This window comes from Trematomus bernacchii, unplaced genomic scaffold (assembly GCF_902827165.1).
Source record: "Trematomus bernacchii unplaced genomic scaffold, fTreBer1.1, whole genome shotgun sequence".
Classification (NCBI taxonomy): domain Eukaryota; kingdom Metazoa; phylum Chordata; class Actinopteri; order Perciformes; family Nototheniidae; genus Trematomus; species Trematomus bernacchii.
In genome coordinates, this window is record NW_022987313.1 from 1,269,703 (window position 1) to 1,286,562 (window position 16,860).

Here is a 16,860-nt window from a genome sequence, read left to right on the forward strand (position 1 = left end):
CTTGGTTGGTGATTGGCTAATGGTTACTCAAGCCAAAAAATCGTAATGACATCATAAAGTGGGCAAATTCTGATCAGCTCATTTTCAGACAGGTTTTTATATAAATGGATCAGGACAAAAAGTGAGAGAATCTTTTTTCTTGAAACTTTCAGAATCTCTTTACACAGAGGGGACACATGTTTATGTATAAAAGAGAGGAAAAAGTGGATTTTGCATAATAGGTGACCTTTAAGTTGACATGAAGTTAAAAATCAATCAAGAAAATAAGTCCACTATACAGATTAACATAAAAAATGCAGCCTGACAAAGGAGTGAGCAATTGGATGTCTCCTCCAACTCACAGCCAAATGTAGAGAACACATATGTTTCCACTAAAATAAGTCAATAAATGTGACGCATGAACTCCATTACACAGTAAGAGTGTATCCAGTATCGTGAGGAACTGCAGGATACATTTCTAAGGAACAAACATTTAGCCAACTGGACCGGATGAATTAATTAAAGATTGTGAAACTTTGTGAGAAGCTGCAGATTTGATAAATAAAAAGCAGATTTCAGGGGAGGTTTTCTCAGCAATGGGATTATCCTATTGTTGACTTTAGTTTGGATTTAAAATGTAAAACTGATAAAACTGTAAGAAACCTTTTATATGTGAATGTGTCAAGCGCTGTCAAAACCCAGCAGACTGTCTTTGAGACGTTTAAAGTGTGTGCAAGCGCTCCAAACTCCCTTCAACCTTAAAAATTAGGGTTTTCTTTTGTAAAATATGAGTTTTTCCTTTGTTTTCTGTCAAATCTCTGATGTCACATGACCCTGTGTGATCACTCAAGCAGGAACCCATGCGAAAACGAGCTTAATGTGATTTTCTTTGCACCTTTAATGTATTTATTTAATCGTAATTCTGCTTTCTTGTCTTTGTAAATATGTATGTATTTTCAGTTTTTGTGACTTTTTTTGTTTTGATTGACTAAAGTTCTCATAATTCCTGACAATTATATAAATGTATATACTGTATGAAATACTTCTGTAATTGTTTCCCAGTCAGTGTAAAGGGAACCAAAATGAATTACAGAGGAAATTATAATGGATCAACCATGTTTTATCTTTTTTTAATAAAACATATGAAACCTGTTTAATGCCATGAATCTCTTACGACTATATTTACATGTGAAGAAACTTGGTTTGACATGAGGAAGCTTTTCAACGTTTATGAGTTTTCAGTAAGACGATCAAAGGTACTTTTAAGGACACACATATATGAAAATCAGTTTATCCATCAGTACATGTCAAATTTAGCAGGAACGTGCCACCCTTTTCTCCTGATTGTAGTAGGAGTGTCTCTGTGACCCTCAGGAGTTCACCAGCAGTGAAAGTGGTCGTCTCCAGATATAAGACCCTGAGAAACATCCAGAACAAACCAAGACTTTTCTTTCAGGGATCATTTATTTGTTGACTTGAGAAATGTGTTTCTAAAGAGTTTTGTCTCGCTGCCCGCGATGAAGGGTTCAGATGTTTCCTTCAGAGCAGGACACTGGTGGGAAGACTTTGTTTCTTCTCCACTGATGAAGACTGTTCAGAGTTTCTGAGTGAGACTCTGATGGAGGAAGCCTTGTCTGAGTGGAGCATTATTCAAATGTGAAAACTACATTTCCACTTAAAATTGTAATCAAGTTTATTTTTCACTCAACACTTATTAAACCTGTACATTTAAAATGGAAATACACGTCAATACATTTATCCTTTTCCACCTCTGGAAACGTTTAAGCCCGAGAGCCCCCGGTACCGGGGCCTGCAGGTTTTTTTTTTCACGAAACTGTGTCTCAGGGCTTCTTAACATTTAAAAACCTATTAATGTGTCATACCCACTTAACGGGAAGGAACTCAGCTACCTGACGATACGAACCATTTTTACAGAAACAAAACACAAGTCTCACAAGAAGCGTCTAATTGAGCCCTGAGCGAAAAAATGCTACGCACTTAGCACAGAACTCACGGTAAAAAATACCCTTATTACTTATCGTAACTGCACATACAAGATTAGGTTAATCCAATAGTTAATCCAATGTGTCTGTGTCACTTTGAAATGATTACTGATAATCCATCATTCCATTTTTATGTCAATAACGGAGTTTTCCTATTAGCTGCTACGAAGGCCACCAGAGTGTATCGCAGCTTCCGGTTCCGGGGCATTCTGGCTACGCATCACTCTATTCACCAATGGGTAATGTTTAGATGGATTTTAGGAACTTCCCCTCGAAGTAGGGGAAGATGTCAATCATCAAAATCGAACGAGGGGGGCCAGAGATATGGAAAATGCACCCAAATGACCCCAGAAGTGTTTTATTTTTGCTAAATCTCTCTAAAAAGGTCAAATGTCACTTGCTTTGCATCAATCTTGATACAGGGTACTTATTATATGTCATAGTTTGGATTCCTAAAGCTTTTAGTCTACTATTCCATCATTCAAGGGTGGTTTTCACTATAAGTAATGTTTTTTTACTACACTATAATTTACATTGTTTATGTTCAATCTGAATTTACTTTAAAACAAAAAAACATCTATATTGATTCTGACTTTTCTACATCCAACCCACAGGTTTATCATTGCTTTGAGAAAAAAGATTATTAATTTACCCCTTTTAGAAGTGAAGATATAGTCATTTGTTCTGGGAATGTCATTTTCGGGCCTGAGACCTGAAAAACAGGCTCAGGGCTTAACTGGTTAAAGTGCACCTATGCTATTTTTAGGCAATAGCATAGGTCTCAGATATATACAAATATATAAAAAACATGTCTATGAAGTGTTTTACTCAAAATACCAAACAGATCACCCATTCTAGCCATGCCTCATATCCCTCTATTTCACTTCCTGTTTCAAAATAGCTGATTTGGGGTATAAAGCTTTAAAAAAAAAAGAGGAGGGGGCTGAGCTCATGCGGGACCCGGCAGCTACTGTCTAAACTAAATACTGCGATGATGAAACGCCATATCATGGATTATCAATGATTATTTCTGAAACAGTATGGAGCTCAAAGGCTTTCTCTCTTGCCGGTTATACCACAAGGTGAGTTCCTTTTTATTTCCTGCTTCTTCACACACATGCTCTCCAGTACAGGTTAGCTCTGAGTGTTAGCGATGCTAATGTAAACATGCACCGACCATATTACGTCCAAAACAGTCGGGCATTGTTTCTGATAGCAACTTTCTGATAGGGCCGTGGGTGTAAAGCCAGCCTATATTTCCGATATTACGTCATATCGGACGCAAATCTGGATCAGCTCCGTTGTAGCACCATTTTTTAAGATTTGGGTACGGAGGAAAAGAGAAAGGGTTTTATTTTCTGATGCTGCGTGAGTTCCCCGACACACCGGGGACACATATTTATGTATAAAAGACATCAAAAAGTGCATTTTGCATGATAGGTCCCCTTTAAGTTGAAATGTAGTTTTTACATTTGAATAATGCTCCACTCAGACAAGGCTTCCTCCATCAGAGTCTCACTCAGAAACTCAGAACAGTCTTCAACAGTGGAGAAGAAACAAAGTTTTCCCATCAGTGTCCTGCTCTGAAGGAAACATCTGAACACTTCATCGTGGGCAGCGAGACAAAACTCTTTAGAAACACATTTCTCAAGTCAACATCTCCAGAAATTATGCCTGAAAGAAAAGTCTTGGGTTGTTCTGGATGTTTCTCAGGTTCTTATGTCTGCAGACGACCACTTTCACTGCTGGTGTTAGACTTTTCTGTTTGCTGTATGTATGAATCCGAGGAAGCTCATACTGTATTCATGTAGGTAGAACTAAACCTTCCCTCAGCCATACTGTAAACATCTTATTTCCCATAAAGGCTGCACTTTATAAAATGCGATTGCTCTCATGTGGTTGTTGTGGTGTCAGCCTGGTACAGTTTCACTTTCACATCTATTAACTCTGGTGCTGATGCAAGTGTGTGCAGCAACTGTTTAGAAACTTGGCTCATGTTGTGCAAAGTGTGCCAAGTTGCACTACAGCTCGACCAAGACAGTTCTTGTGTCAATATGGAAAGATTTGTTTATTTTGAAGTGAAAAAGTTACGTTTGACAGAAAGCAACAAAACAGTTCCTCTTCTTTTTGAATATCTTTCCTTATAAATGTACAATACATGAAAAAAGAAACAAAAGACATCCACATAAGTCTTTAAATACAAATGATTTCCTTTATTTTGTATAATGTTTCTTCATGCGGAAGTAAAACAGCAAATCACGGTTTCAGTACACTACTTTGGTTCTGACTGAAATAAATTGACATATACATTTGCAATCAAATGTATGTAACCCATAGGATGAACCCAACTGACTTTGGTCACCTCTTGACTTTTCCCCCTAGTGCCACTACATCATACAAATCAACAACTTCAGATGCATTGGTTCAATGAATAATAATATTACCATCTGTTTGCATACTAACAAGTAAACTTGTACTTTGTATATCCATTTGTATTATATTGTATGTAACATGCAAGAAACCACACCGCTCTTTTATGAATTGGCTTCTGCCTTCTCTGTTTTCTAAGGAAATGAAACCTTCTTGGTTTATTTTTAGTATTTGAAGGCAGCTTGTAATATGTGCTATACTGTGAGATGTTTTGAAAAGTTCACTTCTATAACTATAAAAGTATTGTTGATTTGTGCCTTGGCGTGATGAGATAGGCAGTATTATAGAGTTAAACGTGAATTTGTGGAGGATAATCATTGAGTAATTGTTTTAGTGTTGATAGTTAAATTCAAATGCTGAAGATGACATTTGAAAAACAGAACTTAACTGTCTTGATAATGATAATAATGTTCCTGTATTTGTAAATCAATGTAGGCTCTAAAAGCACACCTTTACATACAGTGTGAGAAGCTTCTGATGCTTTCACTCTCACAACACACAGGTGCACACCTTAAAATACCACACTATCTCAAAACAGCACCTAACCAACATCCTGACATCAAATGTGTTCTGCATTTTTTTCTCACTTCAGTGTGAATCCCTGCATGAACCTCACACATCTCTGAGCCGTGCTGCCTTCAGGAGCCATGTGTTTAATGTTTCGCGGCTGTTTTCCCCGCAGACGACGCAGAACAAAAGGTAAGAAACACATTTGACAACACAGCATTTTCAGATTCAAAGTTACCAACAGGGTTTATGGATGCCAGATGATACCTGGAAGGACATTTACATCTGCCAATGTTAATGTTGGCTGTGGCAGATAAAATTCAGCTAACCTGCCGCCATAGCAGACAGGTTTTTCTCATAATTAGGAAATATTATTAAAGGAAAATAGTCAGGGTTAAGGTTACATTTTATTTTGGATATATTTACTGTCTGGTACCACTTACTCAAGTGGCAACATGCGGTTTCAACAACTTGCAATTAAAAGTGCTTTACAAAAAACATTACATTACAAAACATTAAAACAGAGACGGATTGCCTTTGTTTATAATCTGCTTTACGATTTATAGCCATCAGTCACTGGAATATGCTTCCAACTGAGCTAAACACACACACACACTTCCACTCTTTACAAAGAATTGTAAAGTTGTACTGGTAAATGTGCTTGAATGTATATGTTTGTCTGTTTGTATAACTGTAAGCTTCCTCTGTAAAATATCCATAAGACTTACTATTGCTTTCTGTTTAAAATGTTCAACCTAAAATGAGGAAAAGGGCTAGACAGAGTAAGGTGCATACTGTACAGTAACACTCTTGGTTTCAGCCTGTGAGTCTGTGTGTGTCATCATGAAAAAATAACACTCGAAACATTCGTTGTAACAAGAACTAAAGTACAGATAAGGTTTTAGTTATGCGATTTTGTCAATGCAAAAGCGTCACAACGGTGAAAGCATCTTGACTACACATCTGGAACGTTTTGTGACTTCATTAGTCACAAAACGTTCCAGATGTGTAGTCAAGATCAAAGTGAAGGGGAGTTCGGATATGGGTCTGCTATGAGCAGAACAAAAGGAAATTAACTACAACACACATAGTTACTTTTAGATGCAAATCCTTAAATGCATATAAAAAGACTTTGGTTTAGTATGAATGAGGGTAATGCAAAAGTCGGTTGTGTAATGTGCAAATCTAGCATAAGATGTTATTTATTTCACATAAGTAGCTTTTGTTGAGGTTTTCGAATAAAGCTTTGAATGTTTATCTTCATATTTCTTCACCACAAACACTGTATGATGTGTAATTTCCTTACATAGAAAGTCTTATAGTATTTTGAAATCTGGTCAATGATGGTGTTGTTGTCCATCACTAACTACAGTATGGGGATAACAGTACTAGTGATGTTGTTATTGTATTATGTTGGTGTGTGCACATGACACCATACAGTATATTGCACATAATTCCATCCAGGGAGAGTTATCTCTAGTCCATCTAACACAACACTAATTGTGTTAGACCTAAAACAAAACAAATGTTGTTAGATGAATGAATAATACGCTTTTTCTTTGCTCAGTGATACATCAGTCGAGACCATTCGTCTTGTTTCTTAACTTGTTGCCAGAGGGGAAAGTAAGGAAATCACCAGAGTGGGTTCATCCACTGGGGTCCATGAATGTCTCTAGAACATTTAATAATGTTAAGTCCTTTAAATCATCGGGGAATCTCACTCTTAACCAAACAAAAGTGGACAGCATTTCCCTAAGCTCATCATGTGTTTAAAAAAAGACCAGATGTGTGTGTGTGTTTCTGGGGGGGGGTGGACTTTCCATATCTCGATCAAGCAGGAGGAGCCTGCTGCTGTAGCTTTTAAAAGAGTCACAGCAGCTGAATGGCATCAACAGAGAAGCAATTGTAAGATAAGGGTGAGTAGCGTCTGTTGAAGGAAATGACTAACACACTACAAAATAGCTTGCTAATGTAGCAAAAAACTGCTAAAATTGTTGTTAGCTTTTTAACTAGTTTGGTTAGACCGTTATTTTTTATATTAACAATACTTTTTGTCTCCATGTATGTTTTCAGAGCGTTTTTCTGGCTGCTGGCACAGTATCTGTTCCAGGAAAACGATGAGGACCGACACACGCGGCATTAGGATTAAAAAGTGGTTCGGGTTCGGCCCCAGAGATCAACCACAACCCCCGGCTGTCAACAACAACACCTCCAGCCTGACGGATGGATCCCCTTTACCCCAACAGGAGGAGCCCCAACCCGGTCAGTTAAGATACATAAAACAGCACAAGCTAATGTGACAATAATCATAATTTTGTTATTAACTTAACATTTTTGGGTGGTGGGACTCACCTCTCCTCTATCATTTGCATACCAAGCAAAACATTGTATATTTAGTTTAGTTGTGGTGATTTTTTATTATTATGATAAACTGAAGGATTAAGTATTTGGATAGGCTGGAAAATGCATAGTCACAGAACTGAAAACAGGGCTGCTTTCATGTTTTCTCATAAAAACTAAAAAAAGATATGAACGTTTTGCACGAGTTGAAATACCAGAATAATAGCACAACTTGAATGATCCATAGAGGAACCATTCATCATGCACATTTATACAGCAGTAATATTAAACAAAAAAATTATATATAATAGTAAAACACAAAAAGACTTTCTCATACTTTAGTTACATGTTTCTGATAAGTCTCACATACTTCAACTTAAGTAATTATAAATACAGGACTTTTACTGGAGAATGTTTTACTGCGACGGTAGTAGGATGGTATTATTTACTGCGACTTTTCTTCCCCTCAGTGATCACATATGAGCAGAGGCTCCAGGAAAAACTATTGTCTGAAGCCGGCCAGCTGCTGATAGAAAAAGAGGAGCGTCTGTTTAGAGAGTTAAAGCAATCAGACGCTCTTACACATCATGAGGAACAAGTAAACCAGCTGAAGGCAGACCGCAAGGCCCTGCAAGACCTTGTACTGCAGACTCTGGGACAATCTCTTTGTCTGGAAGAGGACAGCTTGGCGGGTCTGACGTCTGCCGTGAAGGCCGTGATGCAGGAGGAGGAACAGGACTTGCTGTGGAAACAAAGGGATCAGACACCTCCGTCTTGGAGGCCCAGTGGATGGAGGAAGCTGCACGACTCCACGCTCCTCAGCTTGGTGAAAGAACGTATGGAAAACCCTTCAACGCCCTCTGCTTGCCAGATCAAACTGACTACTATCCAGGCGGACCTCACCAACATGGGCAGGCAGCTGAAAGAGGATCTGCTGTCTGTGGTGGGCGGTGTGAAGAGATGCTACCCACAAGAGATGGACATTTGCAATTTTTACTCCAAGTTATACCACCAAACCTTAAGCGCCAGTCTTGTGAACATCGCAGACTTTGGTCTGGTGGACAAGGATCGCATTTTCCTCCTGCGCTGGGTGAACGAGTATTATCCAGAGTAAGTCATGGCTTCAATTGTTTGAATAAAACTCCATGTTATTGTGTTTTTGTGTTAGTAGTGTCACGGTAAAGGTCCACCAGTTTATCCTTTGTCCAACACGCTGATCCATGGTTACCAAGTTTGAGTATTTTCATTTTAAGGGTATTTAAGAATTAAACTTGTAGTTTTGACTCCCAAAAGTAATGGGTACAAAAAGTAATAAACACAGAGTCAGAAGGGAGCGTAGTTATAATCAGAGAAAAAATGTTTGATTTAAAAGTGGTCCAAGAAAAGACCCACAAATAATTGAGAGCTCTTATATAATTTAGTATGAATCAGTTGCAGGAGTTGCGCAAATCTCAGATTAGGTTTTGTTATAGTTTTCTTTGAGTCACTTCTACACAGTCATACCCTGATGTTTCCAAACTATTAACTCACAATCACAAAAAACACTGCCTGTTCTTGTTTTGAAATTAAGAAAATGAAGTCAATATTATGAGAAAAAACTGTTGAAAATGCACAGAAATCCAAACCTTGATGCTCAAGATGTCTCGAGGGGTTAATGAAGGCATGTGGTGCAGTGGGTTGTGTGTTGGTGTTCGGATCAGGGACAGAACGAGGGGTTAAAACATGCCTTCATTAACCCCTCGAGACATCTTGAAAAAAACAGGTTCAAACCCCACTGCAGTCAGCATGTCGTTGAGTCCCTGGGCAAGACACTTCACCCAAAATTGCTCCTGTGGGGATTGCCCACAGTATTGAGTATGTAAGTCACTTTGGATAAAAGCGTCTAACAAGTGACATGTAATGAAAGTTGTGATGTTTGGTGTCTGTTTCAGAATCCTTGCAAAGCCACAGCTACACAGCGAGATCGATAGTGGGCCGTTGGGAAAGCTGCTGCCTGAAAAGTTACTGAAATCGCTGGAGGATGAATACCTGAGCAACCAACAGGTGACCTGAGCTGCTGTTTTTAGTTGTAGTTTGGTTAGTTTTATTAAAGTGTTACCTTTCTTTTACTGTGTAGAAAAGACTGTTTCAGCTTCATGGTGTTGTGTGTTCAGGGTGAGCTGACTACAATAATCCGTCGGGTGCTGGGTGAAGAAAGGGAAAAGTGGAATAAAGGAGAGGAGCCGGAAACAGAGGACGGCTGCTTCTTTAGTCCTGTGGCATACGACATCATTCAGGTACAATTAAACAGCTTTTTAGAGAACAAGCTGCGTCTTTGAGGCGGTAAAAACGCTGCATTTGTACAGCTATTAATGACCAGGTGGTAAACATATGGGAGCATTTAGGAGCAAAAGAGCCAAATAGTCCCGTAGTAGTAGGTGGAGTCCAAAATCAGATCAACAAACAGAGTGAATATTGGACACAAACTCCTAAAAAAACGTTTTATCTTAATGAGGGATCATGTTGCTCTGAATCTGTCGATGTTGAAATTGGAATGCTAACAAGTGTATCAACTTATATAGTTGATAATGTGTAAAATATGAGCTAGCAGATTGATTTGGCTGCTCTCTGGTGGCTGAAAACAATACATTGTTATAATGGTATCAATATAAAAAGCTTCTATCTTCTGTTACTGTATGTGGATTTGACAAGAAGTTTGAAATGGGTGTTTGCTATTCATCATGTCATACGCTTCTTTTGAGTATAAGAGAACAAAATGTAAAAATACAATATTTAACCATGTCCTCTGTTCTGCCGTTTAGACCTGGAATAAGCTGTAGCTTGTCAGAGTATTTTACAACACAATGTTTTCCCAGGCAGTTTTACATATTAACCAAACCGGAGAAAACCAAACAGTTTTAGAAAAGGATTAACCAATAAGATTAACAGTGAGTCAGGGTCTAAGTTATTTATAGAAAGTCCACTCAGTCCAGTTTTTAGTTGGTTTGACTGTTTGGGAGAATCAGGCTGTTGTTGTTTTTTAAAGTCTGTCATTGACCATCTGTGTTTAGCTCATCAACGGTAAGGTGACTTCATCTACAAAAGTTTTGGGAGATCCGCACAAGGCCCAGAGAATAACGTGCCATATATCAAAAGATTTAATGGACAGGTAACAAGACTGATGATTATCTTCAAAACATTTTGTTTACAAAAGCTTTTTTATCTTGTGTTTGATAAGCACAACAATAACGAAGTGAAAGTAAAATGTTTTTTTATAACCTGTGCAGTTACAAGAGCTTCCAAAGTGACGTCATAAAGCAAAACAAGGCAAACAGCAGGTCGTTCATCAAGGCCAACCTCGACTGTATCAAACAGTTCAGGTACGTTTCTGACATTCACGCATTGTAGCGTAGCCTTCATGCTATCACAATAGAAATGTAAGCTAATGTGACTTATTTGCTCTCTCTGCAGTGAAGTCCTCAATAAGGAGAGACATCTGTTCACAGAAGATGTGAGGAAGAACTGTTTGCGTGTTCTGACTGACATGAAACAATCTGCCCACACATACTTATTACAACCTTTGCACAAGCGCCTCAAGGTGAGATTCTTTATTATTGTCAACAAATACTGTGGAAAAAAAACAAATCAACAATGCATGTTCAACGTACACATATGGCCTGTGTACTAAAGCCTGAATTATCATCCTTCCTATAGAGCCATAATGTTGGTCAAAAACCATTAAAATCACGGTGACAATGCCACATCCATTAACAACATATTTTGTTCATTACCCAAACACACATGTCATAGTTTAGTTTGACAAAGGGAACCAACATATGCAAATTTGCACCAAACATAGGAGGTGAAATCCTATCCTCCTGTAACTGTATTCTCTGCCACTGTGCATGGAAGTGTTTCCTTTCTAATGCGTCATGGTTCCCACACAGCCGCAGTACCGCAAACTGGGAACCAGCGACTGGCTGCACCAGAGTGAGTTTAATGAGCTGCTGGACGGCATCAACAAAGAGGGTCAAGATCTTCAGGGTTCAACTGAATCCTGTCACAAGGTAGACTGAAGAAAGCATGAAACACACACTTCAATTCATGTAGACTTTAGATTTATAAACATTGTGCAAAGTATGCTATAGTTTAGATGGAAATCAGTTGTGTTTACAGCCATGGATGAAACTACTGAAACACGTTTTCAAAGTCAACACACTGATTTTCAAGCTGTAAATAAATGAATTAAAGCCATTAGTTGTCTGGAAATGTAAAAAATGCTATCGAAACTCTGAACAACTGTGTTACATTGTTTATAAAATTGCCAGGAATAACGTTTTACATGGACAGAATTCTGTAAAATCAATGGTATGGTTCTTAAAACTCACCCAAAATGAACTGCTTGGTTCTTTATCAAGGTAAATGTAATTACAATTTAGGCTGAAACTATTCATTTCTTGCTCTGATTTGATTCAATTATTGTATTCATTTCAGGAGCTGATGGGCCAGCTGGAGCAGGAGGTTACAGTAGAATATGTGAGTAGGCTCCTGAAAGGAAAAGTAAAACTAAAGGACAAGAAGCAACAGCTGAAGGCCTACCTGACTGTGAAGGACAACGCAGAGAATTTGCATCATTTATTCGTCCAAATGGTGAGAATGGAGCACAAAATCGCTTAACACAAGTATTATATTTTACCCCAAACTCATTTTTGGTTGTAGTTCAACATAAGAAATACCTGTACTGACTAGGGCTGTAGCGAAAAGTTTGAAGTTTAATTTGCTCAGCAGTTTTTTTGTCTGTTTAAACCTGGTATTTCTGCACAGTTGCAGATAAAGATAAGGATGCACTAGTATTCTTAGTATAATACTTTTTTTGGTTTTACATTCCAGTTCAGACAGCGCATAATTGTTTCCAGCTTGTGTGATCAAAATATTTCCAATAACTCCAGAGCACTGTCAAGTCGAGAAGTAAAAATATATTGCTTCAATCCATGTTTCCTGGCGTTAACGTTCCAAAAAAAACACTTTTACTGTGGTAAAAAAAAACGAGTTTGCTCTCAAGCTTGCTGCACACACTGACGACTTAAATCCATTAAAGAAAGTTCATTTAATAAACAAATGACGGACTAATGTTATCCAATTGATCATTTAATTCAAATTGAGGATTTAGTTCTTTGGATTTTTTGTTGGTTTTTGATATCTGCGTGTTTTTCTTTTAAGTGTTCATTGGAAAACCTCAATTCGAGATTTGATTGTAAAAAAAAAGGTAATTGGGTTTAGCCTTGAGCTGACCACAGTGTGTGATAAATAAGTTATTCAGGGAAACTCCACAAAACCAAAACAGATCAAATGTTTCCATAAACAATCGGCGTGTAGATCCCTCTGAATGATGTAAGCGCTCTGTCATCACAGGGATCAGAGGATCATTGGTTGAAGGAAATCCTGTTCAAGATTGCAGAAGTGCTGAAACTCCAGGATCTCCCCGCCATACAGATCGAAGTCGCCTCTCTTGGAACTGATTACCCTGACGTCAGGTAACCTTTGCAATCAAACAATATATACACAGCAATGTATCTGACCTCATAAGGGCAGTATCATGCTGTGAGTGGTTTATATTAGTGGAGGATAAACAAACCCCCTGAAGGGCAAAGGACCAGGAAGTGAAAATATGTTCAGATATTTCCTGGCAGCAGGACAGCACTGAGAGCTAAAAGTAGTCACGTGTCAGTGGAAGTGCTGTGGTGTGCTATCACAGAACTGCAGTGAAATAAGGAGGCTACAGCTAATGATTCCAGTCAGAGTCAAATATTTCCAGACTTGGTTAAAAGTGAAGCAACATGTTGACCTTAAAATTGTTATTTTAAAGGCACAATTTATAGACTTTTATACAAATAATCCCTATCATCACTTCTGACCCACTAGAAGTGTGTCAGTGTGTGTATCTGCAGACACCCTAAATATAGCGAGGCAAATCGAAAGCACACCGTTATCTCTCCAAAAGTGGAGTATAAGTAGCACAAAATGCTAATACATGAAAGTACAAGTACCTCAAAACTATTGGTTGATAGGCGCCAATGGGAGAGTTGAATGCAAGATTAATAATTGAATTAAAACATGTCTTGTGCCAGAACCACTAAAGGAACGACTTAGGACATTTGTTGCCTTCAAATGTCTAAACACAACAAGACCTATGCTTTATGTATTGAACTATATTACTTTTAATCAAGGTAACGGCCCGTTTAATAAAGTTTCCTGTGACAGAGTTGTATCCCCTTTGAGCATGTTTCACTGTCACGAAGGATTTAGTTATCAGATGTCTGGATACGACCTCTACAACTCCTTCATGCCACCAACCTCTAACTTTTGATATTGTTTTGATTGACAGACCTCTAGTGGAGGAACATTACAGATAATGTGTTTGATTGACTTTAAAAACAGTTAGGTTATCAGCTCCTTATAGCTGCCACCATTGCTTCCTTGTTTGTTCAAATAATATAGGACGCATTTATGGCTCATACAAAAAAGACGGAGCAAAAAAAACAATGAAAAAAGTACTTCCCGACCTTAATTGATAAACATCTAATTTAAATAACCTTCAGTTTCGCACCATGTTCAGGTTTCTCTGAGATCGTAATAACAAATAATGCATTTGGGTTGATTTTGTTCCTTTTTCACCCACAGTGAAAAACATGTTTTGGCTCTGCTGAAGCTCAAGACCGACCTCACTAAAGCTGACAGGAAATCCGCCACAGACATTCTGCACACTTTGAAAATGGAAATAGGAAGCAACACCCAGCCTCGTTCCTTTTTCTCCCTCGTTCAAGTCAAATGAGCCATAAATCATTCAGTTATCCTCATTTCAAAGTTGGCTGAAAGGCGGGTTGTACATATCGTTTACTGTATCATGTTTCTGATTATAACGAGTCTGCACTGCTCTCTCGGTGTGACAAGGCTCGGTCGAAATGTTACTTATGCTGAAAATAATAATATAAAATGAGTACTGTGTTTGAATAAGCTACAGTTCACATTATTGTTGCTGGTAAATATGGTGCTTCATCAGGCTGTGCTGAACGTTATCATACAAAATGTTTTGCATTGTTCTTTTGTTTTTGGGTGAGGGGTAATCATTCTGTTTAAACCGAATATTTCTGCCGTTAAAGATTAACTACAAAATGAATAGTATTAAACTATTTTTGTAATCATTTCAGTGGTGTTTCCGATTACTCCAGAGCAATGTCCAAAAGTAAAAAAACCTCAACCACATCTTTGAATGTTCAAAACATTACATTCGGTACAGATCTTGCGCTTTTTACTAATGAGTAACATGAATGTATATGTTTGGGAAACAAGTACTTGTTTTAAGAATCAGTGTTATAGTATTTTATTATTGATGTGTATATTTTGCTTTCCATGTGCAATAAAACAGATTTCACGTCATCTGTTGTATTGTAAAAGAGAGTGTTGAATGCAAGGTATGTTTTTTAAATAAATTTGGTGAAACCTGTGTGTGATTCGATGGTGATTTTCTAAAAAATCTTAAGCCGTACATTTTTAAATATGTTTAACTCAATTTTGTTGACTAGTCACCCGGTTGCATAGCATTGTTCAATATAGTTACCCGGTTGCATAGCATTGTTGACTATAGTTACCCGGTTGCATAGCATTGTTCAATATAGTTACCCGGGTGCATATCATTGTTCAATATAGTCACCCGGGTGCATATCATTGTTGACTATAGTCACCCGGTTGCATAGCATTGTTCAATATAGTCACCCGGGTGCATAGCATTGTTCAATACAGTTACCCGGGTGCATATAGCATTGTTCAATATAGTTACCCGGTTGCATAGCATTGTTCAATATAGTTACCCGGTTGCATAGCATTGTTCAATATAGTTACCCGGGTGCATATAGCATTGTTGACTATAGTCACCCGGTTGCATAGCATTGTTCAATATAGTTACCCGGGTGCATATCATTGTTGACTATAGTCACCCGGTTGCATAGAATTGTTCAATATAGTTACCCGGTTGCATAGCATTGTTCAATATAGTTACCCGGGTGCATATCATTGTTCAATATAGTCACCCGGGTGCATATCATTGTTGACTATAGTCACCCGGTTGCATAGCATTGTTCAATATAGTAACCCGGTTGCATAGCATTGTTCAATATAGTTACCCGGTTGCATAGCATTGTTCAATATAGTTACCCGGGTGCATATAGCATTTTTGACTATAGTCACCCGGTTGCATAGCATTGTTCAATATAGTTACCCGGTTGCATAGCATTGTTCAATATAGTTACCCGGTTGCATAGCATTGTTCAATATAGTTACCCGGTTGCATAGCATTTTTCAATATAGTTACCCGGTTGCATAGCATTGTTCAATATTGTTACCCGGGTGCATATAGCATTGTTGACTATAGTCACCCGGTTGCATAGCATTGTTCAATATAGTTACCCGGGTGCATATCATTGTTCAATATAGTTACCCGGTTGCATAGCATTGTTCAATATAGTCACCCGGGTGCATATCATTGTTAACTATAGTCACCCGGTTGCATAGCATTGTTCAATATAGTTACCCGGGTGCATAGCATTGTTCAATATAGTTACCCGGTTGCATAGCATTGTTCAATATAGTTACCCGGGTGCATATAGCATTGTTGACTATAGTCACCCGGTTGCATAGCATTGTTCAATATAGTTACCCGGTTGCATAGCATTGTTCAATATAGTTACCCGGTTGCATAGCATTGTTCAATATAGTTACCCGGGTGCATATAGCATTGTTGACTATAGTCACCCGGTTGCATAGCATTGTTCAATATAGTTACCCGGTTGCATAGCATTGTTCAATATAGTTACCCGGTTGCATAGCATTGTTCAATACAGTTACCCGGGTGCATATAGCATTGTTGACTATAGTCACCCGGTTGCATAGCATTGTTCAATATAGTTACCCGGTTGCATAGCATTGTTCAATATAGTTACCCGGGTGCATATAGCATTGTTGACTATAGTCACCCAGTTGCATAGCATTGTTCAATATAGTTACCCGGGTGCATATCATTGTTCAATATAGTTACCCGGGTGCATAGCATTGTTCAATACAGTTACCCGGGTGCATATAGCATTGTTGACGATAGTCACCCAGTTGCATAGCATTGTTCAATATAGTTACCCGGTTGCATAGCATTGTTCAATATAGTTACCCGGGTGCATATAGCATTGTTGACTATAGTCACCCGGTTGCATAGCATTGTTCAATATAGTTACCCGGGTGCATATCATTGTTCAATATAGTTACCCGGTTGCATAGCATTGTTCAATATAGTCACCCGGGTGCATATCATTGTTGACTATAGTCACCCGGTTGCATAGCATTGTTCAATATAGTAACCCGGTTGCATAGCATTGTTCAATATAGTTACCCGGTTGCATAGCATTGTTCAATATAGTTACCCGGGTGCATATAGCATTGTTGACAATAGTCACCCGGTTGCATAGCATTGTTCAATATAGTTACCCGGTTGCATAGCATTATTCAATATAGTTACCCGGTTGCATAGCATTGTTCAATATAGTTACCCGGGTGCATATAGCATTGTTGACTATAG

At 38.2% G+C, this 16,860-nt stretch overlaps 1 protein-coding gene, 1 non-coding gene and 1 pseudogene across 3 annotated transcripts; 2 read left to right on the forward strand and 1 right to left on the reverse strand.

The window, feature by feature from the left end:
* The first annotated feature begins 1,419 nt into the window (after positions 1-1,419).
* On the forward strand, positions 1,420-1,622 carry LOC117479442 (annotated as a pseudogene).
* A 1,843-nt stretch (positions 1,623-3,465) lies between these two features.
* Positions 3,466-3,672, reverse strand: LOC117479378. The gene has a single exon (XR_004555565.1). It is a non-coding gene; the product is annotated as a small nucleolar RNA U3 (small nucleolar RNA).
* A 1,326-nt stretch (positions 3,673-4,998) lies between these two features.
* LOC117476536 (tumor necrosis factor alpha-induced protein 2-like) lies at positions 4,999-14,742 on the forward strand. 2 transcript variants are annotated; one of them, XM_034123194.1, is made up of 12 exons: positions 4,999-5,111; positions 6,993-7,181; positions 7,730-8,369; positions 9,191-9,302; positions 9,413-9,535; positions 10,310-10,407; positions 10,526-10,618; positions 10,710-10,836; positions 11,186-11,305; positions 11,733-11,888; positions 12,651-12,772; positions 13,920-14,742. In XM_034123194.1, the coding sequence occupies exons 1-12, from the start codon at positions 5,060-5,062 to the stop codon at positions 14,068-14,070; spliced, it is 1,983 nt and encodes a 660-aa protein (XP_033979085.1). In that variant the 5' UTR covers positions 4,999-5,059; the 3' UTR covers positions 14,071-14,742. The 2 variants fall into 2 exon arrangements, with proteins under 2 accessions (XP_033979085.1, XP_033979168.1); XM_034123277.1 differs by lacking the exon at positions 4,999-5,111 and adding an exon at positions 5,157-6,835.
* The last annotated feature ends 2,118 nt before the right edge of the window (positions 14,743-16,860 follow it).